General features: G+C 45.1%; 1 protein-coding gene across 14 annotated transcripts in view; it reads right to left on the bottom strand.

Moving 5' to 3' along the window:
* Positions 1-24594, bottom strand: part of casz1 (castor zinc finger 1) — a 390214-nt gene that overhangs the window by 87196 nt on the left and 278424 nt on the right. For all 14 annotated transcript variants that reach the window (XM_072586051.1, XM_072586063.1, XM_072586065.1 and 11 more), the window contains 4 exons: positions 17428-18247; positions 11414-11455; positions 10371-10406; positions 7940-8011 (listed from right to left, as the gene is read on the bottom strand). In XM_072586051.1, coding sequence (XP_072442152.1) covers positions 7940-8011; positions 10371-10406; positions 11414-11455; positions 17428-18247 — 970 coding nt within the window. The remainder of the gene's footprint in view (positions 1-7939; positions 8012-10370; positions 10407-11413; positions 11456-17427; positions 18248-24594) is intronic.

Genomic DNA, 24594 nt, shown 5'->3' with positions numbered 1-24594 from the left:
TTCAACTTCTGCCTGCATTGAAGCAGACAGCTGTGTATCATCATGCACTGGCTGTTTGGGTTCACTGATCTCCAAATTGAAAATTACCTTCTCGTCCTCCCCAGCTTATTAACCAGCTCCTCAAAGAACTTAAAAATAAAAATAAACTTGCAAAGTAAGTGACCTCCCACTTAAGTTGGAGCTAAGGATGTTTTTCTCTCAACAGGTTATGAAATTTGGGGAATGATCTTACAGAGAAAAATACAAAATAGGAGCCAGTCGGCCATTCAACCCTTTGATTCTGCTTCACCATTTAATATGATCATCCAACTCAATACCTGTTCCTGCTTTCTCCCCATTCCCTTTCTGCCCTTTAGCTCTAAGAACTATATCTAACTCCTTCCTGAAAACATTCCGCGTTTTGGCCTCAGCTGCTTTATGAGGCAGAGAATTCTGCAAGGTCTGGGTGAAGACATTTCTCATCTCAGTCCAAAATGGCCTACCCTGTATCCTTAGACTGCGACCCCTGGTTCAGGACTCCTCAGTTATTGGGAACACACTTCCTGTGTTTACCCTGTCAAGTCTAGTCCTGTTAGAATTTTATAGGTTTCTATGAGATTTCCCCCACCCATTCTTTTGAATTCTCGTGATTATAATCCTAACTGACTCAGTCTCAATTCATATGTCAGTGCTGCCATCTCAGTCTGGTAAACCCTTGCTGCACTCCCTCTATCACCAGAACATCCTTCCTCAGATAAGGAGAGCAAACCTGCACACAATACTCCAGCTGTGGTCTCACCAAGACCCTGTATAATTGCAGTAAAACATCCCTGCTCCTGTACTTGAATCCTCTCACTATGAAGGCCAACATATCATTTGCCTTCTTCACTGCCTGCTGCAGGTGCAAGCTTACTTTCAGTGATTGGTGCATGAGGACATCCAAGTCTTATTGCACATTCCCCTCCCTCAATTTACAGCCATTCAAATAATAATCTGCCTTCCTGTTTTGGCTACCAAAGTGGATAACCTCACATTTATCCACATTGGACTGCATCTGCCATGCATTTGCCCACTTACTCACCTTGTCTAAAATACACTAAAGCATCTCTGCATCTTCCCCACAGCTCACCCTCCCAGCCAGCTTTGTGTCATCTGCAAACTTGGAGATATTACATTTAATTCCCTCATCTAAATTAACATATTATTGCGAATAGCTGTGGTCCTAGCACTCCACTACTCAGTGCCTGCTATTCAGAAAAAGACCTGTTTATTCCCTACACTTTGTTTCCTGTTTGCTACCAGTTGTCTATCCATGTCAGTGCACTGTCCCCAAACCCAAAAGCTTTCATTTTAGATGTTAATCTTTTATGTGGGACTTGGTGCAAACCTTTTGAAAGTCTAAATAAACCATAACCATTGGCTCCATTTTATCAACTCTTCAAATTACATCCTCGAAACATTTCGGTATTTTTGTCCCTTTCATAAATCCATCCTGACTCTGTCTGATCCTCACCATCGCTTCTCAAGTGTTCTGTAATTAATTATTTTATAATGTACTCCAGAGTTTTCCTCAGGCTAACTGGTCGATAATTCCCAGTTTTATCTCGACCTCTCTCTCCAAGTAGAGGAGTTACGTTAGCTATTCTCCAAATTGTCACATTAGCTACCGTCCAAACTGTAGGAACTGTTCCCAAGTCTATAGACTCTTGGAAGCTGAAACTGTTTTGCCCAGAAGAAGCAGGTCATTTAATATTTTTCAGGCAGAGGTAGATGGATTTTGACAAACATGAGCGACAAGGGTGATGAGTCAGGTAGGAATGTCCAACTGAGGCCGAATCAGATCAGCCAGGATCTTACTGAATGGCAAAGCAGGCTAGAGGGGCTGAATGGCCTACATCTGCTCTTAATCTGTATTTTCCTTACAGACTGCAAATTGGAGTGGAGTAGGATCCTGACAGCCTGCCCTTACCACTTTGAAAATTCCAATGCATGAGGAAGCCTAGAGGCATCTTTCTGGATTGCGATGTCGACATCACCTTGCACCAGCACATGTTCCCCACTCTATTGCCAAGGGGCCCTTTGGTTCTGTCCCATCTCCGCAGTATTTAAAATCTAGAACTCAACCCCCTCAAGACTCTCGAATTTTGGTGTCTCTCTCACCGAATCTCTGTCATCCTGGGTCGAGAGTGCTCCAAGCATGCGATACCAGGGCATCCTTGATACTACGTCCTCAAATATGGACTGCCTATCAATCTTCAAAGCCTTCCCCTTTTCCTAAACATTGAGTGAGTCTTCCAGCAGATGCTGTCGTAGCCAACTAGTAGCCTAAAGAAGTTAAATTTAAACTGGAACGTTTAAAGTTACAATAAAGTCCGCTCAGAGTTATTGTGGTATTCATTACCAGTGCTGGGCCCTCTAACCTTGATGTAATGAATATTTTAAACGGACTTTAGCAAAGCATATGCTTGTTTATCCCTCACACTAGATATTTTTGCCATCAAATTGAAGCTTCTCTTCATGCTTTGTGCCAGAATGTTATACGATAGCCAAGAGTGGAAATGCACTCTCAGTGCACTCTTAGACTCATTACATATTGACAATGATGACTGTCGAAACCCCCTCAATTATAATGAAAAACATACAAATAAACATTTGAATTGTCGCTGCCAAGTGCACCATCTGCCAAAGCAGTAAAATCCACAGGAAAAAGCTAACTAAGAGATTTTTTTTTAAAAACGGAGATTATCCCGGGTTGCTTTTTAGTGATTACACTGCAGAGTTCATTTAGCTAATTGAATACCAAAGCTTCTGCGTTTTGGGCACATTAAATGGTTTTAAAGAAAAAAAACCACATGAAGCAGAGTCCTCATTTTACGATGGCATTGGTCTCTGGACAATTTCATCTCCACCACATCAGTCTAATTGTCTGATTATATTTGCTGACAATTAAATATTAATGATGTAATGACACAGTGATTGCTACAGATCTCAAATGACTACAATACTGACATTTTGATATCTGTGGATAAAAAGCTCTCCGCAGTTCATGGGATGATGTAGAACTGTTTCAGTAAACACAGAGGTGAGCTTACTGTCAAAATACTGAGCTTCCAGATAGGGTGGGGGAGACGATGTTTACCCCTTCCTGAAATCTAAATGCCCCACTAAATTGGGGCAATTTTTCAAGGACTAATGTCTAATTATCATACAGCATCCGATCCCAACAGCAGCCTGTTCTGAGTGCTCTAACTAAGGAAATTGAAACAGTATCTCAGCTTATCTTGTACTGGTTCAACCATCAGCAAAGAAATGTTTAGACAAATTTTATGCATTATGTAGAGCAAATATCAAAACAGAGCACTTGGCAGATGCAAGGGTGGCCTCATTAAAATTCCTTAATTAAATCTCCAGCCTAAATGGAATCTGTTCCTGGATTTTTCGCAGGCTGCTATTTCTATTTGTTGCAAATATTGAGCTAAACTTGTGTTGAGAATGCACTCCTTTTTCCACAAGGTCCTAACCCTGAAATAAATACAACAGGCTGATCTGATTGGGAATGTGATGTGCCACTAGGCCATCCAGAGGAACAACCTTTTCTGTCCTTACCCTGTCGCAAAGGAAAGAGTTGTCAATAAACATCATTGCCACCCTTTTGTTTCACTCAGGCACCAGAGGGAAGAAGGGCTATGAGGATAGGTCAGGGGAGTGGTTTTCAGATCAAAGATTGGTATGCTCCGAACAGGAGTAAGGCCATTCAGCCCCTTGAGCCTGTTCCGCCATTCAGTGATGGCATGGAGGTGCCGGTGTTGGACTGGGGCAGACAAAGTTAGAAGTGACACAACACCAGGTTATAGTCCAACAGGTTTGTTTAAAATCACAAGCTTTTGGACCACTGCTCCTTTGTCGGAACTGACTTCACCTCGTGAAGGAGCAATGCTCTGAAAGATTGTGATTTCAAACAAACATGTTGGGCTATAACCTGGTGTCATGTGACTTCTGACTTTGACCACCCAGTGAGATCTGTGCAGGCTAATCTGTGGACTAACTCCAAATGTCTGCCTTTGGCCCATATCCCTTAACAAAAATGTATCTATCTCAGATTTAAAATTAGCAAGATTATCCAGTATCCACCGCTGTTTGTGGAACAGACTCCCAAACCTCTCCCACTCTTTGTGTGTAGAAGTGCTTCCTAACATCTCTCCTGAACAGTCTGGCCCTAATTCTCAGACTATGCTCCTGGTTCTAGAATCTCCAACCAGTGAAAATAGTTTATCTTTATCTACCCTGTCTTTTCCTGCTAATATCTTGAATATTTCAAACAGATCACTCCATAAACTTTCTAAATTCCAAAGAAAAAGGGCCAAATTTGTATAAGTTTTCCTCATAACTCAACCCCTTATTGAACAGCATAGTACACTCAAGGAGCCAAATTGTCTGCTCCATAGGAAATATACAGTACAGAAAGAGGCCATTTAGCCCATCATATCCACGCTGGCTGTGATGGAGCCGAACACAACTTTACAGCCTCTTTTTTTTCCCTCCATTATCCTGGAAATACAGAATCTCAAAGCTCATTTCCAAGGTTGTTTGTTTTAAACACAATTTGTAGCAGCCGGTGTTGGACTGGGGTGGACAAAGTTAATAATCACACACCAGGTTAAAGTCCAACAGGTTTATTTGGAAGCACTAGCTTTCGGAGGGACGCTCCTTCATGGTTCCGAAAACTAGTGCTTCCAAATAAACCTGCTGGACTATAACCTGGTGTTGTGTGATTTTTAACTTTGTTTTTAACACCTACACTTTATAGGTGTGTGAACTCTTATGGGGCTTTGTAACTGTTCCATTTCAGTAAAGTTAGGGATTAGCTTTACTGCTCTCATAGTGCTTCAGGCTTCCCATGTTCATCACAGTTACAGAGTGGGTAAGCTACAGTCCAGTCTCTATTTCTTCATGCGGGGCCAACATTTGTTGACCATCCCCAACTGCCCTGAGTGACTTGCTCAGCCACTTTAAAGGGTAGTTAGGAGTCAACCACATTGTTGCAGGACTGGAGTCACATGTAAGACAGACTGGATAAAGTCAGCTGATTTCCTTCCCTGAAGGACATTAGTGAACCAGATGGACTTTTAGGAACAAGCGTCATAAATGATGATGTAAATTTAAATTTCACCAACTGTTGTGGTGGGATTTGAACCCATATCTGCCTGAGGCCTGAGCCTGTGGTTGGATCCATCAGTGACAGTGTCACTGAGCTGCCATCTCAGATCTTTGCCATCCTCTGGATTCTGGTTTTGTTCAAGTACCACAGCAGGACTAAATATTGACATTCTGACATCAACAATGGCATCTTATCCTAATGGCACTGAAATCCTGTTCTGACAGTTCACATTCCTAACAGTAATGTCGATGTAAATGACCTAAAAGTACCAATGTGCCAGCATAAGCAGTGGCTCCCATCACACTATCAATCCTGTGCCTGATGCAATTCCTTCAATTGTGAAACCCGATCTTTTCGTTGCTTTAAACTGGTGAGGACATACAGATTAAAGGTTCGCATGCCCCCCCGCTTCAGGCAAGAATTTAAGAATTAGGAATAAGAGAAGGCCATTCAGCCCATCAAGACTGATGCACCATTCTGTAGGATCATAGTTGATCTGATTGTGGCCTTAACTCCACCTTCCTGTCTGTCTTTCCCAAAACACTTGACTGGAAACCTAACTCAGTCTTGAATATATTCAATGACCCAGCCTTTACTGACCACCGGTGAAGAAACTGCCAAAGACTAACAATCCTCTCAGAGAACAATATTACCCCCATCTCAGTCATAACTAGGGACTCATTATTTTGAAACTGTGTCCCTTAATCAGTGGAATAGTGGACAAGATCGCAAAGAGAACTTGATCAATTGGTTCAAGGGCTGAGGGTTGGCAGATGGAGTTTAATGTGGATAAATGTGAGGTATTGCATTTTGGTAAAACTAGGGGTTCAGGTACATAATTCTTTGAAATTTGAGTCAGAGGTAGACAGGGTGGTGAAGAAGGCGTTTAGCACACTTGCCTTCATTGCTGAGCCTTTTGAGAATAGCAGTTGGGGAGTCATGTTGAGGTTGTACAGAACGCTGGTGAGGACACTTTTGGAGTATTGTGGGCAATTCTGGTCTCCCTGTTACAGGAAGGATATTATTAAGCTGGAGAGAGTTCAGAAAAGATTGACCAGGATGTTGCCAGGAATGGAGGGTTTGAAACATAAAAATAGACTGGAAAGACTGGGACATTTTTACCTGGAACTTGGGAGGTCGAGCAGTGACCTTATTAAGTTTTATAAAATCATAAAGGGCATAGATAAGGTAGGGGGGCATATGTTGAAGGTAAGAGGAGAGAGATTTTAAAAAGAACATGAGGGGCAATTTTTTTTAAACAGAGAGTGGTTAGTGTGTGGAATGTACTGCCCGAGGAAGTGATGGACGCAGGTACACAAAAAATGTTTAAAATACATTTGGATACGATCATGAAAAGAAATGTTTGGAGGGATATGGGTCAAATGCTGGAAAATGGGACAAGATTAATTTGGGATATCTGGTCGGCATGGACTTGTTGGACCGAAGGATCTGTTTCCACATTGATCAACTCTATGACTCTAACTCCAGATTCTCCAATGAGGGGGAAACATCCTTTCAGTGTGCATTCTGTCAAGTCCTCTCAGGATCTTATAACCTTCAAAAAGATCACCTCTCATTATTCTACAGGATAAAGGCTTGACCTGCTCAGTCTCTCATCACACTAGTATTTATATCAGCCACCTCTGTCCCCCTCAACAGTTTGATTCAAATAAACTTTAGACATAGAGAGATTCTGGGGTGGAATGAGATCATTAAACTCATCCAATCTATACAAGTCCTAGGATGGCCAATACAGCCACCTGAGAGTTTTGATTCCTAATCAGTGGAGCAATGATGACTGGATCAGAGCAGGAAGGAAAGGAAACAATTTCAGGCGTTGTTGTTCCCCTGATTCTAAACTGAAATAAAGAATAGTTGGTCCTCACTGACATGGACAAAATCCAACAAATACCTGCAAGATCCTGGGATACCATGAAAGGTTCATCTGGAGCCAAGGAGGCTGTAATGGATGGATGTGTTCACTTTTAGCAGAATATGAAATAATCAATTGCTCATTCTCAAGCCAGATGCTCTCTTGGGCTTTGGAGCCAGCAGACATAAGGAGGAAACACATCTGATACATTTGAGTTAGGAGCAGGATTAGCCACTTGGCACCCGCTCGGCCATGTCCAACTATCAAAGCGGATCTGATTACTCAATGTTGCTGCCTCCTCCTGATATTTCATTCCCTTGTACTTCAAACCTCTATCGCCTCCGCCTTAACAAAACTCAAAAACTCTGCTCCCACTGTCTTTGAGGGAGAAGTTTCTAGAGAGTTGTGATCCTCAGACTCCACAGAAGGGGAAATGGGACATGTTATGTGACACTTCAGAGGAACGCTGTTAACTTGGGGCAATAGAGAAACAAAACAAAATCAGGGGAGGTGCTCAATGGATAATTGATGTTGCTTGTTGCATCCTATTGCATCCTCAGAGTCAGCGGGAGCTCGATGCTCCGTGTGGCTCTGGGTTTACGTGTGGTACCTGTATCGCTGACGCACAGTCCTTACTCGAGATGAGGAGGTGTGAGGACTAGTCTGTGCTATGGACCAGCCTCCACTGTCGGCAGTGTTCTCCCAAGGCACCATGTTCACTTGCACACAGCAGTTAAAGGGACAATGTCTTGAATATTATGTAAGAACCAGTCTGCCATTCTGTGAAAGCCTCCTCTCAAAATATGCCAAATGGTATGTTTTGCAAATTACCAAATGACTTTGAAATGCAGCCAACAGTTAACAATAAAAGCCCGGCTGTGTTTGCTTCAAAAGAAAACATATTTTTATTTAATATAAAATTTGCATACCTGGCAATGTACTTCTGGTAAATATTCGCATCATCAGTAATGGCACCTGGCTTCTCTGATGAGAGTCCGTTCCTGTGTTTTTGAAAATAAAGGAAAAGGAAGGTTTGATTTCAATAAGTTTCATATTTCAACAAAAAAATATAAACTGACAGGATGACTCTGAGAGTCAATGCTCATTTCATGGTCTGTCTTTCTGTCTGAGACTCACACGTGACAGTTTCTGGATGCAGAAGTGTCTAACTAGTGAAACTTCACCTCCATTATGGATTTAAAGCAGAAGGATTGTGAGAACAATTCATGACAGATTTTAACCCTTCAATGTCTCTCTTCATCTAAAATTAGAACCAATTACAGACTGAATGACTGAGAGCCAAAGGTGAATTCTACACAAGGTAGCTTCATGAGGAATTGAAGGCTCTCTCGGTATATTTGGGTACATCCTTTTATTAAGACTTATTATTATCCAACGGCAGTCCACATATCTTGGGATGATTCCCATGCACACAGATGGTGAATGTGTAAAATATCTGGAATTGTTTCAGGGAGGAAACTGAATGAATGAGTCGACATGAAGAATAAATGGGTGTGTGGCATTGCAGGTGTGTAACTGATATTTTATCACACAGATGTGAAATCGCAGGACAAAATCCCAATGTTGGCGCAGGACATCAACCTGATTCTCGTATTGATTTTCTGCGTTCTGATGTCGACATGTCTCAATTCTGCTTCATGTGGTGATGTCGCTTTTTCAATGACAATGTTTAAAAGTGAAACAAAAACAGAAATTGCTGCAAAAGCTCAGCAGGCCTGGCAGCCTCTGTGGAGAGAAATCAGAGCTAACGTTTTGGGTCTGGTGACCCCTTCAGAACTGAGAAAGGGTCACCAGACCTGAAACGTCAACTCTGTTTCACTCTCCACAGATCTGCAGTTCTTTTGGGTTTTTGAAAATTCTCTTTTCCATGATAATTCAGTGCCCCCAATGATCCCTGAACACCTTCGCATCCTGAAACCCCCAACCATACCTGAGTGCACACCATCAGAACCAGGGGTCGTCCAGAACTGACTGTTATCTCTAGTTGGACAAGGTGCTTGAGGAGGGGTACCACGCCTGAAATGTTCTGGGAGAGGCCAGGGATCAGTCCCCACCCAACCCCCAGCTTCCTGCTTCAGGGGTCAATCACCTCTGCAGTGTCAAGACCATGCATTGGAACGGAACTTGACTCAGCGATTTTTGAAAAGATTTGTGGCTCATTCCTACACAGGCACCTGGCTCTTCAGTTTGCAATCTGCTGACAGAATACCGAGAGGCCTGGACAGAGCAGACATGGTGAAGATGTTTCCACTACTACGAGAGACTAGGACACAAGGACATGTCTGAGTGAAGGAACGACCCTTTAGAACTGAGCTGAGGAGGAATTTCTTCAGCCAGAATGGGGGAAATCTGTGGAGGCCAAGTCGTTGAGTGTATTTAAGACAGAGATAGATGGGTTCTTGATGAGTAAGAGGATTGGGGGTTATGGGGAGAAGGTAGGGCTTGAGTAACATATCAGCCATGATGGAATGGCAGAACAGATCCAGTGGTCTAGATGGTCTAATTCTGCTCCTGTATCCGATAGGTTTATGATCCGATCTTGCTGGGTGACTGTTAGTAGCTGACTTTCTCGTCAAAGCACAAGGACTAGCTCTTGGAAATACTCAACTGGCTGCAAAATGCTTCAAGACACTCTGAGGATGTGCAAGGCTCTATAGAAATGCAAATCCTTTTTTTTTAATGCGGGTTTTTCCAGCTCACGAATAGAATGGCAAAATCCACCCATATTAGCACACCCCAAACTTTGGAACTCGATCTGTTGCTCAGACACAACCATGACCTGAAAGAAGTTCAGCTCCAACCTCCCCCCCTCCACCCTCAATCCACAAGGTGAGTGAAGGCCTTTGTACTTAGTTCCCTCCCATCATCCAACAGCTCTCCCACCCCGCAACAGGCACACTCCCCTCAGACCGTCCAACAGCTCTCTCACAGTCCAACAGATCACCCCCCCACCAGCACACTCCCACCCACCATCCAACAGATCACCCCCCCACCAGCACACTCCCACCCACCATCCAACAGATCACCCCACCACCTGCACACCCCCACCCACCATCCAACAGCTCCCCCACACCCCACCTGCACACCCCACCCACCATCCAACAGCTCCCCCACATCCCACCAGCACACTCCCACCCACCTTCCAACAGCTCCCCCACACCCCACCTGCACACCCCCACCCACCATCCAACAGCTCCCACTCCCCACCAGCACACCCACACCCACCATCCAACAGCTCCCACTCCCCATCAGCACACCCACACCCACCACCCAACAGCTCCCACGCCCCACCAGCACACACTCTCTCTCCGAATCGACACGGCACAATCGTACTCTTACCGGTTTACTGCAGGTACATTCGAACTGGGCAGCCTTCTGCAGAGAAAATAACGAACAGAGTTGAACCTTTTACAAATACACTTGGAGATAGTTTGCTGTTCCTGTCTCTTTCCTGGCCAGCTGCTATTCCCAGGCTAGGTTGACCCAAATGGTTGATGAATTTTAACACGAGACTCCAGTGAGCATCCTCTGCAATTGAATGTTGGTGTTTGGTTTTCACAGGAAGCAGCTGGTTGGGTTTTATGTTCCATCCTTCATTGTTAATTCACTGGCATTTGGCTCCAAGTGTCATTCTTAACCCCAATGATAAGGACCAACATGTGTCAGAGGAGAAAGGTCAAACTGGATTGCCTGAGTCAGAAGTCACATGACACCAGGTTATAGTCATTCAGATTTATTTGAAATCACAAGCTTTCGGAGCACTGCCCCTTCATCAGGTGAAGTTAACTAATGACGGAGCTGTGCTTCGAAAGCTTGTGATTGTAACTAAACCTATTGGACTATAACCTGGTGTCATGTGACTTCTGACTTTGCCCGTCCCAGTGCAATACTGGGACCTCCACACCCTCTTTTTCCATGGCACATCAATAATTATCTTAAACTGAAAGGGAAAGTGTATTTGATAATGTAGTGTCTCCTTAAAATTCTGAGCCAATATATTTATTTCAATATACGTGCAGTTATGAACAAAAGTGAATCTGGACTGTGTAAACTGAATGGACAGGATCTGCTGAGTCTCTTAGACACATAGCTGAAAATTCCCATCTTTCAGGTTAAAGCATTGCTGGAATTGTGAGCAAAATAAAAATGCTGGCAAATTCTTCCAGCTGGAATTGACGGTCAATGCCGGAGGAGTTAAACTCATTACAATAATTTTTCGTAGCCGTATTGCCACAACCATAAATTGCAATTACAGTAATGGAGCAGTGTTCGAGAAGGTCATGAGCAACGGCTGAGCGATGGGAGGACCCACTTCCTGAACTGATCATGGTTAAAGCTACAGAGCTTAAGTGTGAGCTCAGTAAGGATCACAAATTACGTACCCCGCAGAGTCATCCAATGAAGTTTCAGTTTTGGAAAGGCGGCTGTGGGAGAGATTAAAACAAAGTTAACAACTCTCGCGTTTGACTTTAAGCTGAAAGTCAAAGTGTATGACTCCTTTTCAGTCAGAGGGACCTCATTAAGACATCAAATGGCAGGAAAGTTAAAGCACTGTTTCAGAGATTATTTGAGCTGTCACTGAGATCCCGACAGACCTCTCTGCTCACTGCCCTGTCTCCCCAGTGCTGAACAACCCTCACAGGACTCTCAGATGTCCAGCAGACACAGGAGGCAAGTATTACCTCCTCCATCAGAAACGTGAAGATTAAACACCCATATGGAGGTGTGCTGCATAGAATGTGCCATTATAGGATGCACCACATAGACTGCATAATGTACAACATTCATATAGAATTAATCACGTGAAATGTGTCCTAAAGATTGCATCATATAGAATAAAACATATAGAGTATAACATATAGAATGAGTTGCATTGAGTGTACTATATAATATGAGCTACATAGAATGTGTCATATAGAATGCATCATGTGACGTGTGCCTTCTAGACTGTATCAGGTACAATGTGTCATATAGAATGCTGGATAGAATGTGTCGACAGAACGGGCCATATGGATGATGTCATGGTGAACACATGGTACAATAGCTCCACGCTGAATTGGAAGCTGCCAATCTGGAGCCCCACCTTGCAGACAAGTTACCCCTGGCCCAGGATCCTGCTGCACAAACCAGGGTGAGCTAATGACAGCTTTCCAACTCTGAGAGTGCACAGTGTTTACTGACTGCCCTACTCAGTGACTGACAGCTGCAGGGACACTCCCAAACTGACAGATACCAGGCCAGTCTTTCTACAAAGTATTGTAAACTCCAGTATCACATTGTCATGTCCATAATTCCAACAAATATAATCACTGTGACATCTCCTTTGATGAGAGCGGGCGACCTGTTTCCTAGGAGAAAGTGAGGACTACAGGTGCTGGAGATCAGAGTTGAGAGTGCGGTGCTGGAAAAGCACAGCTGGTCAGGCAGCAGCCGAGGAGCAGGAGAATTGACATTTTGGGCATAAGCCCTTCATCAGAAAAACCTTACTACCCAACACCTGGAAGAAAAACACCTCATATCCCACCTTGGCACCACACGGGATCAATGTGGATTTCACCAGTTTCTTCACTTCCCTCCCCTCACGTTATCCCAGTCCCAAGCCTCCAACTCAGCACTACCCTCTTGACCTGTCCATCACCTTTCTCATCTATCCGCTCCATCCTTCTCTCCGATCTCTCACCTTCTCCCTCACCTTCATCTACCTCTCGCATTTACATCTACCTTCCCCCCTCCCCCACCCCCTCTCCCATTTATCACTCAGCCCCCCAGCCGAAAAGCCTCATTCCTGATGAAGGGCTTATGCCCGAAACATCAACTCTCCTGTTCCTCGGATGCTGGATGACCTGTTTTCTTGCCATGCTTGAATTGAATTTATTGTCACGTGTACTGAGGCACAGTGAGTTCTTTACTTCACTACCCTCACTCCTTCTTTTCTGGGAATCAGTGATTCCTTCATTTCTCAGAAATGTGTCAGTTCCTTATCTGCTGAAGGGCCTGGAGTGACCAGCGACCCTGAATTCACTTTTATTCATTCACATGTATGTACCCCCAGCACTAATGCCAGCTTTAGTCTCTCTTTACAAATCTGAAGAAGTGTCAGACCAGACTTAAAGCATTAACTCTGTTACTCTATCTTCAGATAGTGCCAGGCTTGCTGAGCGTCTCCAGCATTGCCTGTAATTATGCCCCTCTCCACCCCTTTGCTGTTGTGAAATTATCCAACATTCAGTTCTAGATGAACCGAAATCTCCTCCTACCGAATCCTGGGAAGACAGAAGTCACTGTTTTTGGTCACTTCTCCAAACACCATTCCTATAGCAACCGACTCCATCCTTCTCCCTGGCAACAGTCTGACTCTCAGTCAGTCTCTGTACAATCTTGGCATCATCCCTGGCCCAGGGATCACGTTCCTGCTGTGTACCCAGGCCAACACTACGATGACCTATTTCCTTCTCAGTAACATTTCCCAACTCCACCCCTGGCTCAGTTCACCTGCTGGTGAAATCCTCCTTTAAGCCGTCATTATCCATAAGCTCAATGTTTCCAAAGCACTCCTGGTGTGCTCAGCCATATTCTGAACCCCGCTCCCCCACCTCCAACCAGACAAGCCCCCTCCACAAATGTGAGGTCATCAAAACATTCCGCTGTCACCCTCTGAACTCACAGGAAATCACATTCACACCATCAACCATGAGCTCACTGACCTACACTCTTTCCCAGGAAGGTGCTGGCTTAACTCGAAAGCTTTCCTCCTTGATTTTCAAAGCCCTCCACAGTCCCAGCCCACCCTCCCCCCTCCCTATCTCAGGAATCTCCTTCGTTTGTGAATCTTCTCCAGCTCCAGTTTGAATTGAGCCCCCAGTGGGGGCAGTGCCTTCAGGTGCCTTTATCCTCATCTCCCCAGCTCTCTCTCCCCATGTATGATGCTGTTCCAAACCAGCATCTTGGACTGAGCTTCTGATCCCAGGGAGGATATCTCATTATGTGAGTTGACGGCATGTTTTGTTTTATAACATTGCTGTGAAACACCTTTGGGGCATTATGCCTTAGGCGCTATATCAGGGTAGGTAGTTGATTAATGTTGTTCTTTTGCTGACTAAACTGGTTGTCTGATTGATCAAAACCAATCAGGAGAGTTTTTGTTCTCCTGGGCAGAGATTGCGGGTTCATACGCAGTGGCCAGTTTGTGTGGTCTTTAATGACTGGGCCTGGTTGACATGGAGATGTCCACGGAAAAACCTGGAAGGGAGGTGTCAAATGGAAGGAGAGTCAATAATCCACAGACATCCTGCTTTGGTTGAGGGAAGTTGGGGTCAATGGGTTCAGGGTGATCTGCTGCTGGGGTAGGGGCAGGAGGGGAGAGGTTTGTTCACCCCCTCAGGGGAGGCAAAAGAGAGCAGTCAGCTACGGCCCCTTTGTTACTTTGGTCAAGACACAGAATGTGGGCTGTTGGTGCTGGAATTGGCTGCTGTATTTCCCACCTTACAACAAGGGCTACACTTCACAAACTGTACAGAAATACAAGGTTTCTGCCTGAAGTTGGTAATGCTGGGTTCTGTAGCTCCCTGAGACTGGTCACTGAGTCCGATTCAGACTGAGCAATGCCTTTTTTAAAAAATGTCATTTGAGTGTAAGAGCATTTGAGAAAGTGACTGTGTAACTCATGGACTCAATCTCGTTCTGAAGCCTGCCTGAAGGTGGAAGATTGAGAGTCTCTATCAGGAAGTTGCTTGTCACCATCTGACACTGATCTTCGGTGCGGTAGAACGTCATCCTTGGGCATCTGCTCCAGCTCAAAGGCTACTCAATGGTTCATCTCAATCTCTCTCTCTCTTTCTCAAACACACACACACACACACTCACATACATGCATCTCTCTCTCCCTCTCACGCACACACACGCATCTCTCTCTCACACACAAACATACACACACACACATGCATCTCTCTCTCTCACACACACACACGCATCTCTCTCTCTCTCTGACACACACACACATGCATCTCTTTCTCTCGCACACACACACGTGCATCTCTCTCTCACACACACACAGACAGAGCTCTCTCTGTCTCTCTCTCTCTCATACACACACACACATACAGATATACACACACACACAGCTCTCTCTCTCACACACACACATGCACGCACACACATACAGATATACACACAGAGGTCTCTCTCTCTCACACACACATGTTCACACACAGACACAGATATGCACACACATACAGATATACACACACATACATAGACACACATGCACAGACACACACACACATACATACATAGACACATGCACATATTTTGACACACAGGCACAGGCCCACACACATACACACAGACACATGCAAACACACACATAAACATATAAACACACACACCCAAACACAAGTGTATGCAAACACACACATGCAACACACACATAAACACACAGACATGCAAACACACACACAGAAACATGCTCAGAGACACATATGCAAACACGTGCACACACGTGCAATACTCATATGCAAACACACTGACATACGCAAACACACAGACGTACACAAACACACAGACATGCAGATACACACATTTAAACTTTCTGTTTCATCCAAACTGCTTCCATTTACTCTTGGGATTCACCATAAAGTTACAGTGTGCGCTATTTCGTTCCCATTTGTCAGTCTATTTATTTCAAACTCCTGCACTAACGGAACAATCAAAAGAAATGCTACACAAACACGTTAACCGATGCTGCGCCCGAGTATAGAAGCACACTGACATCTCTAGCCAGTCAGAGTGATCAGCTGCCTGCCTGTGTGGATCTGTAAAGGTTAAAATCATTATTAATGTAATCAGAGAACATTTTACTAGCTCAAAATAAAATGGACCCTGTGCTTTGAGATGAAAACCAATTTTCAACATAATAGGCTCATTCATTTTGAATACAATGTGATTGGAATTATTTTTCACAGTGACGCATACACACTGATGCTCTACAATTTATTAGGGTGCACCGTTATTTACTATCCTTGCTGTTTATGCCACTTTTCTGCAGTGAAGTCATATCTGACAGGCTGGGCTCAAGACACATTGAAGCTTTGAATATCCTACTGGCCCCATTAACTGGTGAGCACTGATGTGTTCACATGACATTCCCCCTGTCCATTATCTTAATGATGTTTTAACTTAATTGGGTTTATCACCTTCACCAAAGTATTGGACAAAAGACTGCCCACCACAGTTATTTGTCTGTTCTGATCTCTAATTGCCGTCTCTAGGTTACCTGGCACCTTTTCCCATATGAATTTAAAGGAATTTCATTATATTTTGATAAAATGGATGTGTTCAGGCCTAGTCAGCCCACACTGAGCCTGCTCCCACTGCTGGATGAGGCCCAGACAATGTGTCCCCTTGTGGAGGGAGACTAGAAGAACTAGATCTCAATAGGTTCGATGGGAGTCCGGGGGGGGGCGAAGGTCGTGAGTCTTTGGAGAACTCTTTCACAGACAGCAGTGGGTGCCAGTCATTGAGTACTTTTAAGGCAGAGATAGGTCCTTTTGTTGTAATCATTCATGAGAATCTATGAGCATTGTTGACTGGGTCAACATTTACTGGCCATCCCTAATTGCCCAAAGGGTAATTAAGAGTGATATTGTAGGTCTGACCAGGTGAGGAGAGCAGATTTCCCTCTCTAACGGCCTGTAGTGAACCATTGGGATTTTTAAAAATGACAGCGGTTACCATTAGGACAGCTTTTCATTATCCATTTTATTTGCATTAAAATTTTTACCCAGGTAGAATTTGAACTCTAAACCCCAGAACATTGGCCTGGGTCTCTGGATTACTAATCCAGAGACATTACCAGTACTACCCAGCTCTCCCTTGACTAAGGCCTGGCTGTGGGTGGGAATGACGCGACTGATACTGCAATTGGGATGGCAATGGTCATCATGAGTGGCAGCACACACTGGATGGGCTGAATGGCCTACGCTGTTATAGCACCACCTCACCCTCTGATTCCCTTCTCCCTCATGAGGTGGTCTCATTTAGGTCTATCTCCGTGATTGTCTTTGTCTGTTTGAGGTGACAGACTGTTCCACATTCTCTCTGAGGAACGGAGACAGTGGTAAATCTCTGGGTTAAACCCCAACCAAAATCATCTGATTGGAATTACAACCGCGCTCAGTAACACCCAGACCTTTGAAACACAGCAAATTTGGGGCAGGAGTAGGCCATTCGGCCTATCGATCCAGCTCTCCCCCCATCCAACTCAACCATTGCTGATCACCCAGCTCCATCCCCTGTTCCTGCTTTCTCCCTTTGATGCATCTAGCCCAGAAAACCACATCTGGCTCCTTCTCAGAACCGACCGGATCTGGTGAATGAATGGGCAAAGAATAAATCTTACTTGACGGTGGAGACAGTTCCGGTGGTGATGGAGTCGGTCTTGGAGAAGCTGGATTTCAGGAGGTCGGTGCTGCCGAAACTGGTGGAGGTGGGCGACTCAGTGCTCACGGTCAGGGCACACGGGCTGCTGGACAGGGGGGCAATGCCAGGGTTGGTGGGGGCCTTCGCCATGGCCAACTTCTGGATGTTTTTGATGTCGTACTTGGACGGACGGCCCACCTTTCCAGTTTTGAAGGCGATGGCACCCCCCATGTCCGGGTCACCCTCGCCCGGCTTGAAGAGGTGCAGGTACTTCACATTTTCTAGGTCGTACTTCGACGGCCTCTTGTAGCTGTTGCCGTTCTGGGGCCGGATGCTCTCGCCGATCTTCAGCTTCTGGATGAAGTAGTCGTATTTGGAAGCGCGGGAGAGGAGGCCGTGAGCCGAGGAGCTGGGAGGGGCAGCAGGGGCAGTGGGCTTGGCATCGTGGCGAACGGGGGCTTCCTGCCCAGAGAACTGGCCTCCGGCTGGGATTGGGTCCTTCCCTCCGAGCGTCCGGGAGCTCGAATCCTCAGCTTTGGGAAGCGGGAGCAGCCTAGGCAAATGCTCCCCCGCCTTAAGTTTCCGGATGTATTCCTCGTATTTGGAAATGCGCACCCTCCGAGCTAAGCTGTCCTCGCCCGGGGAGGCCGCTGGGTAGGTCTCTGAGGTAGTGGCGTTCAACTTGTCAAAACTGATCTTCTTGGCCAGTTCATCCCTGACGTTCTGGTCATCATAGCCAAACATCCCCAGGAATTCATTCATCGTGGTTGCTGCATAGTCATGGAGTGTCGATGTCTCCCCTGGGGGTGTGGGGTGTGTAGGGCAGGGATGGGAAGGCGGTGGAAATCAAAGAGTTAAACATTGCAGGGACATTCGGCACAGCTCTCCAGTTTTACAGCTGCTAAATTAATTTGTAAAAAGTAATTAATACAGGGGCAAAATAAAGGGAGTTCATCAATGTCAGGAAAATCAATTTCGCTAAATGTTCGAGTCAATGGCTTCTCAGTACATTAAACAAAGTTTTCAAAAATGCTCTCTGCTCATCGCTTGACTCTGTATGTACAAAGTCATCTTCTCTGTGCTGTGGCTCGCCTTGTTTTAATGGTGCACCCGGTTTATAAAGGACACATTTCGGGGGCTTTCCTCACTAAGTTGTTATTAAAAACCCCGGCAATGACTCATCAGAGAAGTGAACGGATCCATTCTCTTTCCGCCTCACAGTTTCGCTTGCAGACTGCAAAAGGAAACTGTTGTGTTTTCAGAAATCTGAGGCTGACCGGGCTGATGGACAGCGTGGGAATTGAGGGTACGCTGGCAGATGACCCAATTCCTCACTGGTTTTCCCTCTCTGCTGTAATTGAGGAGGGACTCCCCCTCCTCGTGACATTTGTGCCAAATGTGAGGATCCCCCGGGATCCCCGGTAAATTTGTGGATGGTCAGTGTTGCCAATTCTGACTGGATGCATTTTCACATGGATCTCCCAACCACCACAACCCCCTCCTGGGTTACACTGACCGTTTCTCTCCTTCACCTCCCATACCTTCACAATCAATCAATAAAAATATTCAAGGTGAAGAAACACACCATTTTGTTTAAATGTTACAATTTCTCAACTTGCTTGGGCAGATATGAAAGATCCCATGGTGTCTGGTTGGACATAGAGCAGGGAGGACCCCTCAGAGATCTGGCCAATGTTTATCCTTCAGTCAGGATCACAAGGTGGATGGTCATTATCGTGTTGATGTGTGGGTGAACTTGCTGTGTGAACATTGGCTGCTATGTTTCCTACATGACAACAGTAACCACGTTTTACAAAGTACTTCCCCGGATGGCCAGTGGTCACAAAAGGTGCTATATAAATGCCAGCTCACGTTCCTGTCCATGCCTTCCAGCTTAAGTCTCACAGCCTGGGGAGCTGGCAACTGGACTTGAAAGGCAGGTTCATCATTTTCCTGTTGTGAAACTTGAAAGGGTTCAGAACAGATTTACAAGGATGTTGCCAGGGTTGGAGGATCTGAGCTATAGGAAGAGGCTGAACAGGCTGGGGCTGTTTTCCCTGAAGCGTTGGAGGCTGAGGGGTGGCCTTATAGAGGTTTACAAAATTTTGAGAGTATGGATAGGATAAATAGACAAAGTCTTTTCCCTGGGATCGGGAAGTCCAGAACTAGATGGCATAGGTTTAGGGTGAGAGGGGAAAGATATAAAAGGTACCTAAGGAGCAACTTTTTCACACAGAGGGTGTTACATGTATGGAATGAGCTGCCAGAGGAAGTGGTGGAGGCTGGTATAATTGCAACATTTAAGAGGCATCTGGATGGGTATATGAATAGGAAGGGTTTGGAGGGATATGGGCTGGGTGCTGGCAGGTGGGACTAGATTGGATTGGGATATCTGGTCGGCATGGACAGGTTGGACCGAAGGGTCTGTTTCCATGCTGTACATCTCTATGACTCTATGACTACAATGTTATTCAATGGGACAAGAGAACTTTGCCCTTTGTCTGTTTAACAAATGGTGACACGGACCCACAAAGGAATTCTGCATCTTTCTTTGACTGGGTAATGAACTCTGAGCCACAGTAACCAAGCAGGTGCCCTTTCAGTGCTGATCTTGGTGGGGACAGTGCAGGATTCTTTCTGAACTGCCTAGCTACTGAAGGAGGGAACTGCTCAGGACTCATGTGCCAAATCTGGGTAGGCAAAGATGGAGTAAAGCTGTGACCAGGGAGATCTGCTATCCTCCATTTATCCAATGACTCTCCCCTCCTCCCGGTGCCCGCTTTCCACATGAAGAACAAGAACTGGGAGTGAAGAGAGATGAAGAGCTCTTTGTTACTGCAGAACAAGCTGCTACCTTCAGGTGGCAAGTATCAGAGACTATGGACATCACAGAATATGGGACCAGCACAGGACAATGGCATTGAGGTCAATGATCAACCATAAACCAGAATGGGGAAGTACATACGTGGGGCTGAATGGTCTACTCCTGCCTCTAGGATCATCTGAGAGGAGAAGGTTAGCCCGTAATTCAAGCAGAATTCTTCTCACAGAATCCGTACAAATCTGGAAGCAGGCTATTCAATCCATCAAATCTGCAATGACCCTCCAAAGAGTATCCCACTCAGACCTACCCTTTCCCTGTAGCCCTGCATTTACCCATGGCTAATCCACACATCCCTGGACAATTTGGATAATTTAACATGGCCAATCCACCTGACCTGCACATCTTTGGACTGTGGGAGGAAACCGGAGCACCCAGAGGAAACCCACGCAGACACGGGGAGAACATGCGAATCCCACACAGACAGTCACCTGAGGGTGGAATCGAACCTGGGTCGCTGTGGGGCAGCAGTGCTAACCAGTGAGCCACCTTGGCATTCAATGTTAAGACTGACATGGGTTCTCTTTAATGCAATAACGGCAAAATTGATTTCACCAATGCCTCCCTCATCCTGCTTTAGGTATGACAGCTGTTAACACTGTTTTGGGAAGATATGTGTAAAATTTTGTCACCAGGAATTTCAAAACCCTGAGAGTTTTGGCTTGTAAGGAGCAACCAGGAGGGTGGGGAGAGGAGAGTTATTAAAGCTGACAGCTGTCACAGTCCATCATTGTGTTTTCGAATACTTTAACATGTAAAGAATAATTGGTGTGCCTCCAACCTTCTGACACATGCTCTCTGAGTACAGCTCCATGTCAGAGAAGGAGGATTCATAAGAAAATCTCTTGAATCTAACTCAACGTTACAGTTAGAAGACAAATCAAAGCAGCGTTATATTGCCGTCTTGAAAATATCACATCACCATCAGCATTTCAAACTAGATTTTCATTAAATACAAGAGCTTCTCTCCTCACATGTTCCTTCAAGGCACAGCTGGTATTGCATTATCTCCTCTGATGGTGAGGAACAGGCATTCAGGGTGGAAAATCTTGGGGAATAGTTGGAAATCCAGTTGTTTGTCAAGCCAGGCCAAGGGGCCTTAAATGGTGCAACTCTGCGAAACAGATAGAGCACCGAACTCAGTGCTCCATACATTCATTCAGGAGCCATTACTGGAATGCTTCAGACACACTTTTTAAAATTAATTTACAGGAGGTGGGCATCACTGGTGAAACTGGCATTTCTTGCCTGTCCCAATAACACTGACTGGTTTGCTGGGGCTGGGTCCGTATCAGGTGGGAGTTATGAAGGAGCCAGTTGGCTCTGGATTTGGAGTCATTTCAGACTGCGTGAGCGGTAAATGGAGGAGACAGTGGTGGGTGACTGGACGGCTGGTCTGCATTGCAGAGTGAGGTTAACAGTGTGGGTTCAATTCCTGCATCAGCTGGGGCTATTATCCTTCTCAACCTCTCCCCTCGCCTGAGGCATAGTGACCCTCAGGATAAACCACCACCAATCATACAGATGTACAGCACAGAAACAGACCCTTCTGTCCAACTCGTCCATACTGACCAGATACCCTAAATTAATCTAGTCCCATTTGCCAGTATTTGGCCCATATCCCTTCAAACCCTTCCTTTTCATACACCCATCCAGATGCCTTTTAAATGTTGTAATTGTACCAGCCTCTACCACTTCCTCCAACAGCTCATTCAAACACCACCCTCTGCATGAAAAAGTTGCCCTTAAGTCCCTTTTAAATCTTTCGCCTGTCACCCTAAACCTACACCCTCTAGTTCTGGACTCCACCACTCCATGGAAACATCTCTCTCTAATAAGAGAGCAGCATTTGGGACTACAGCAACTTTACCTGACCTTGTCCTTTGGTGGCAGTGCATTAGATTAGAAATTCCAGGCCAGTGTTCTCACCAAGACAGCTGGTGAGATTTGAATTCAATAAAAATCTGCGATTAAAAGGTAGTTCAAAAATGACCACTCTCAATTGTCATTAAAATCCACCAGGTTCACTCGCGTCCTTTAGGGAAGGACAGTACTCAGTCTGGCCTCTATGGAATTCCAGACCTACAGCAATGTGATTGACTTGTAAAAGCCCTCTGAAATGACCCCACGAGGGGCAACAAGAGGTAGGGAATAAATACAGGTCTAGCCAGCAATGCCCACATTCCATGAATGAATGTCAAAATTCAATAGAGAGTGGCTCAGTGGTTAGCACTGCTGCCTCACAGCACCAGGGACCCGGGTTCGAGTCCACCCTCAGGCGACTGTCTGTGTGGAGTTTGCACATTCTCCCCGTGTCTGCGTGGGTTTCCTCCGGGTGCTCTGGTTTCCTCCCACAGTCACAAAGATGTGCAGGTTAGGGTGGATCGGCCATGGGAAATTACCCCATAATGTCCAGGGATGTGCAGGCTGGGTGGGTTAGCCATGGGAAATGCAGGGTTACAGGGATGGGGTGGGGTCTGAGTGGGATGCTCTTTGGAGAGTTGGTGTGGACTTGATGGGCCAAATGGCCTGTTCCCACACTGTAGGGATTCTAAAATAAAAATGCTATTAGTGATCGAGGTGAGTTTTCACAGCAATCCAATGGTTACCGTAATTGAGAGAAGATTTCCACCCTGGATTTATTTAAATAACTGAATTTACATTTCCAGTTAACACTGAGGGATTCAAATTCACATCCCCAGGTGGTTTGCCTGTAACACAACTACGAAGCTGCCTTTCCCTTGTTAAATCTGTCCCTTGCTTTAACCAACTGAATGTAAAATGGTAGGTGTTTCCCTAAACCAGCTGCAGACTCTCAGTAACCAGCAGAACCCGCACAGCAGAAAATGAGTCAGGAAGAAGTCTGGATCCACCTCACCCACAAAGTGCTGCAGACTCTGGGTGAGCTAAAAACTCCAAAACTGGTGGGTTTTTGATAGGTGAGGGCATTAAGGGTGATACAAATAAGATAGGAAGATGGAATATAACACAGAGAAGCCGTGATCTGATTGAACAGCTTGTGGAGATGCTGAATGGGTTTCCTTTTGGTCCTATCTTCCTAATTATGGGACTAAATTCAGTTTTCCAAATACTCAGTTTGCTTATTAAATAATACTTGTAGTTTTTTTTTATTCATTCATTGATGAGACATAGGTGTGCCAGCCCTGATTGTCCACCTCAGTTAAGAGTCGACCACATGGTCTAGAGTCACATACGGGCCAGGCTGGGTAAGTGGTTCTCCTTCCTTAAGGGACATGAGTGAACCAGATGGGTTCTCCCATGTAGGGACCTTGTGGATTTCTGAGTTGGTGTGGGGCACAGTAGTGAATATGTTCACACTTCTATCAGGAGGATGTTTTAAGATGGGTAGCGAATCAAGGGTCAACAAAACAAAAACGGAAATAGCTTTTATCTGCCGTGAATCAATGATGTGGAGAAGGAGATAGTGGAGTGAAAGCAATGCCTCAGATTGTTCATCGTGGTTTTGAATGCATCCTCTTTTATCATTTGAAATATGACAATTCATTAATCCTCACATGCCTGGAGTACAGAATGTGTCAAGAGAGAGATTGAGCAGTTTAAGCCTAAGCTCTCTAGAGTTTAGAAGATTGAGAGGAGATCAAATTGAGGTGTAGGAGACACTAAAGGGGATTGACAAAGTAGATGTGGAGAGGGTGATTCCTCATGGGTCAAAGAGAGGTCACGGTAGGGTAAGGGACAGCAGATTTAAAACAGAGATGAGGAGAAATGACTTCTCTCAAAGGATTGTGAATCTGTGGATTTCACTCCCCCCGAGAATGCGGTGGATGCTGGGAGTACATTAAGTAAATTTAAGGAGGAGATAGACAGATTTTTAATGAGTAAGGGGTTGAAGTGTTATAGGGAGCAAGCAGGAAAGTGGTGTTGAGATGAGATCAGCCATGATTGGATCAAATGGCCGCTGAATGGCCGCCTCCTGCTCCTTGTTCCCATGTTCCCCGTGTTCAGCGAGTAGCGTTCTGAAGTAGCTGAAGCTTTGCTTTTGGTGCATGGGGCTCAGGCACACAGGTCAGGGGAACATAAGGTATGCAAAGTCTCATGGCCTCTTAAGGCTTGAATTCAGCAAGAATAATCTGTTCTGACAGAGTGTCAGATAATCTTACTTTAAAAATAGTGTAAAAATATATTGACCTTATCATATTTCCTCACAATGATGTCATCCCTGCCTTTAGCGAAAGGGGTTTCAGATAATTCCTTATTTCTGTCTCAGAGGCCAGTTGGAGAGAA

Source organism: Chiloscyllium punctatum, chromosome 16 (assembly GCF_047496795.1).
Source record: "Chiloscyllium punctatum isolate Juve2018m chromosome 16, sChiPun1.3, whole genome shotgun sequence".
Taxonomy (NCBI): domain Eukaryota; kingdom Metazoa; phylum Chordata; class Chondrichthyes; order Orectolobiformes; family Hemiscylliidae; genus Chiloscyllium; species Chiloscyllium punctatum.
The sequence above is the reverse complement of the archived record's forward strand: the minus strand, read 5'-3'. Positions and strand labels throughout refer to the sequence as shown.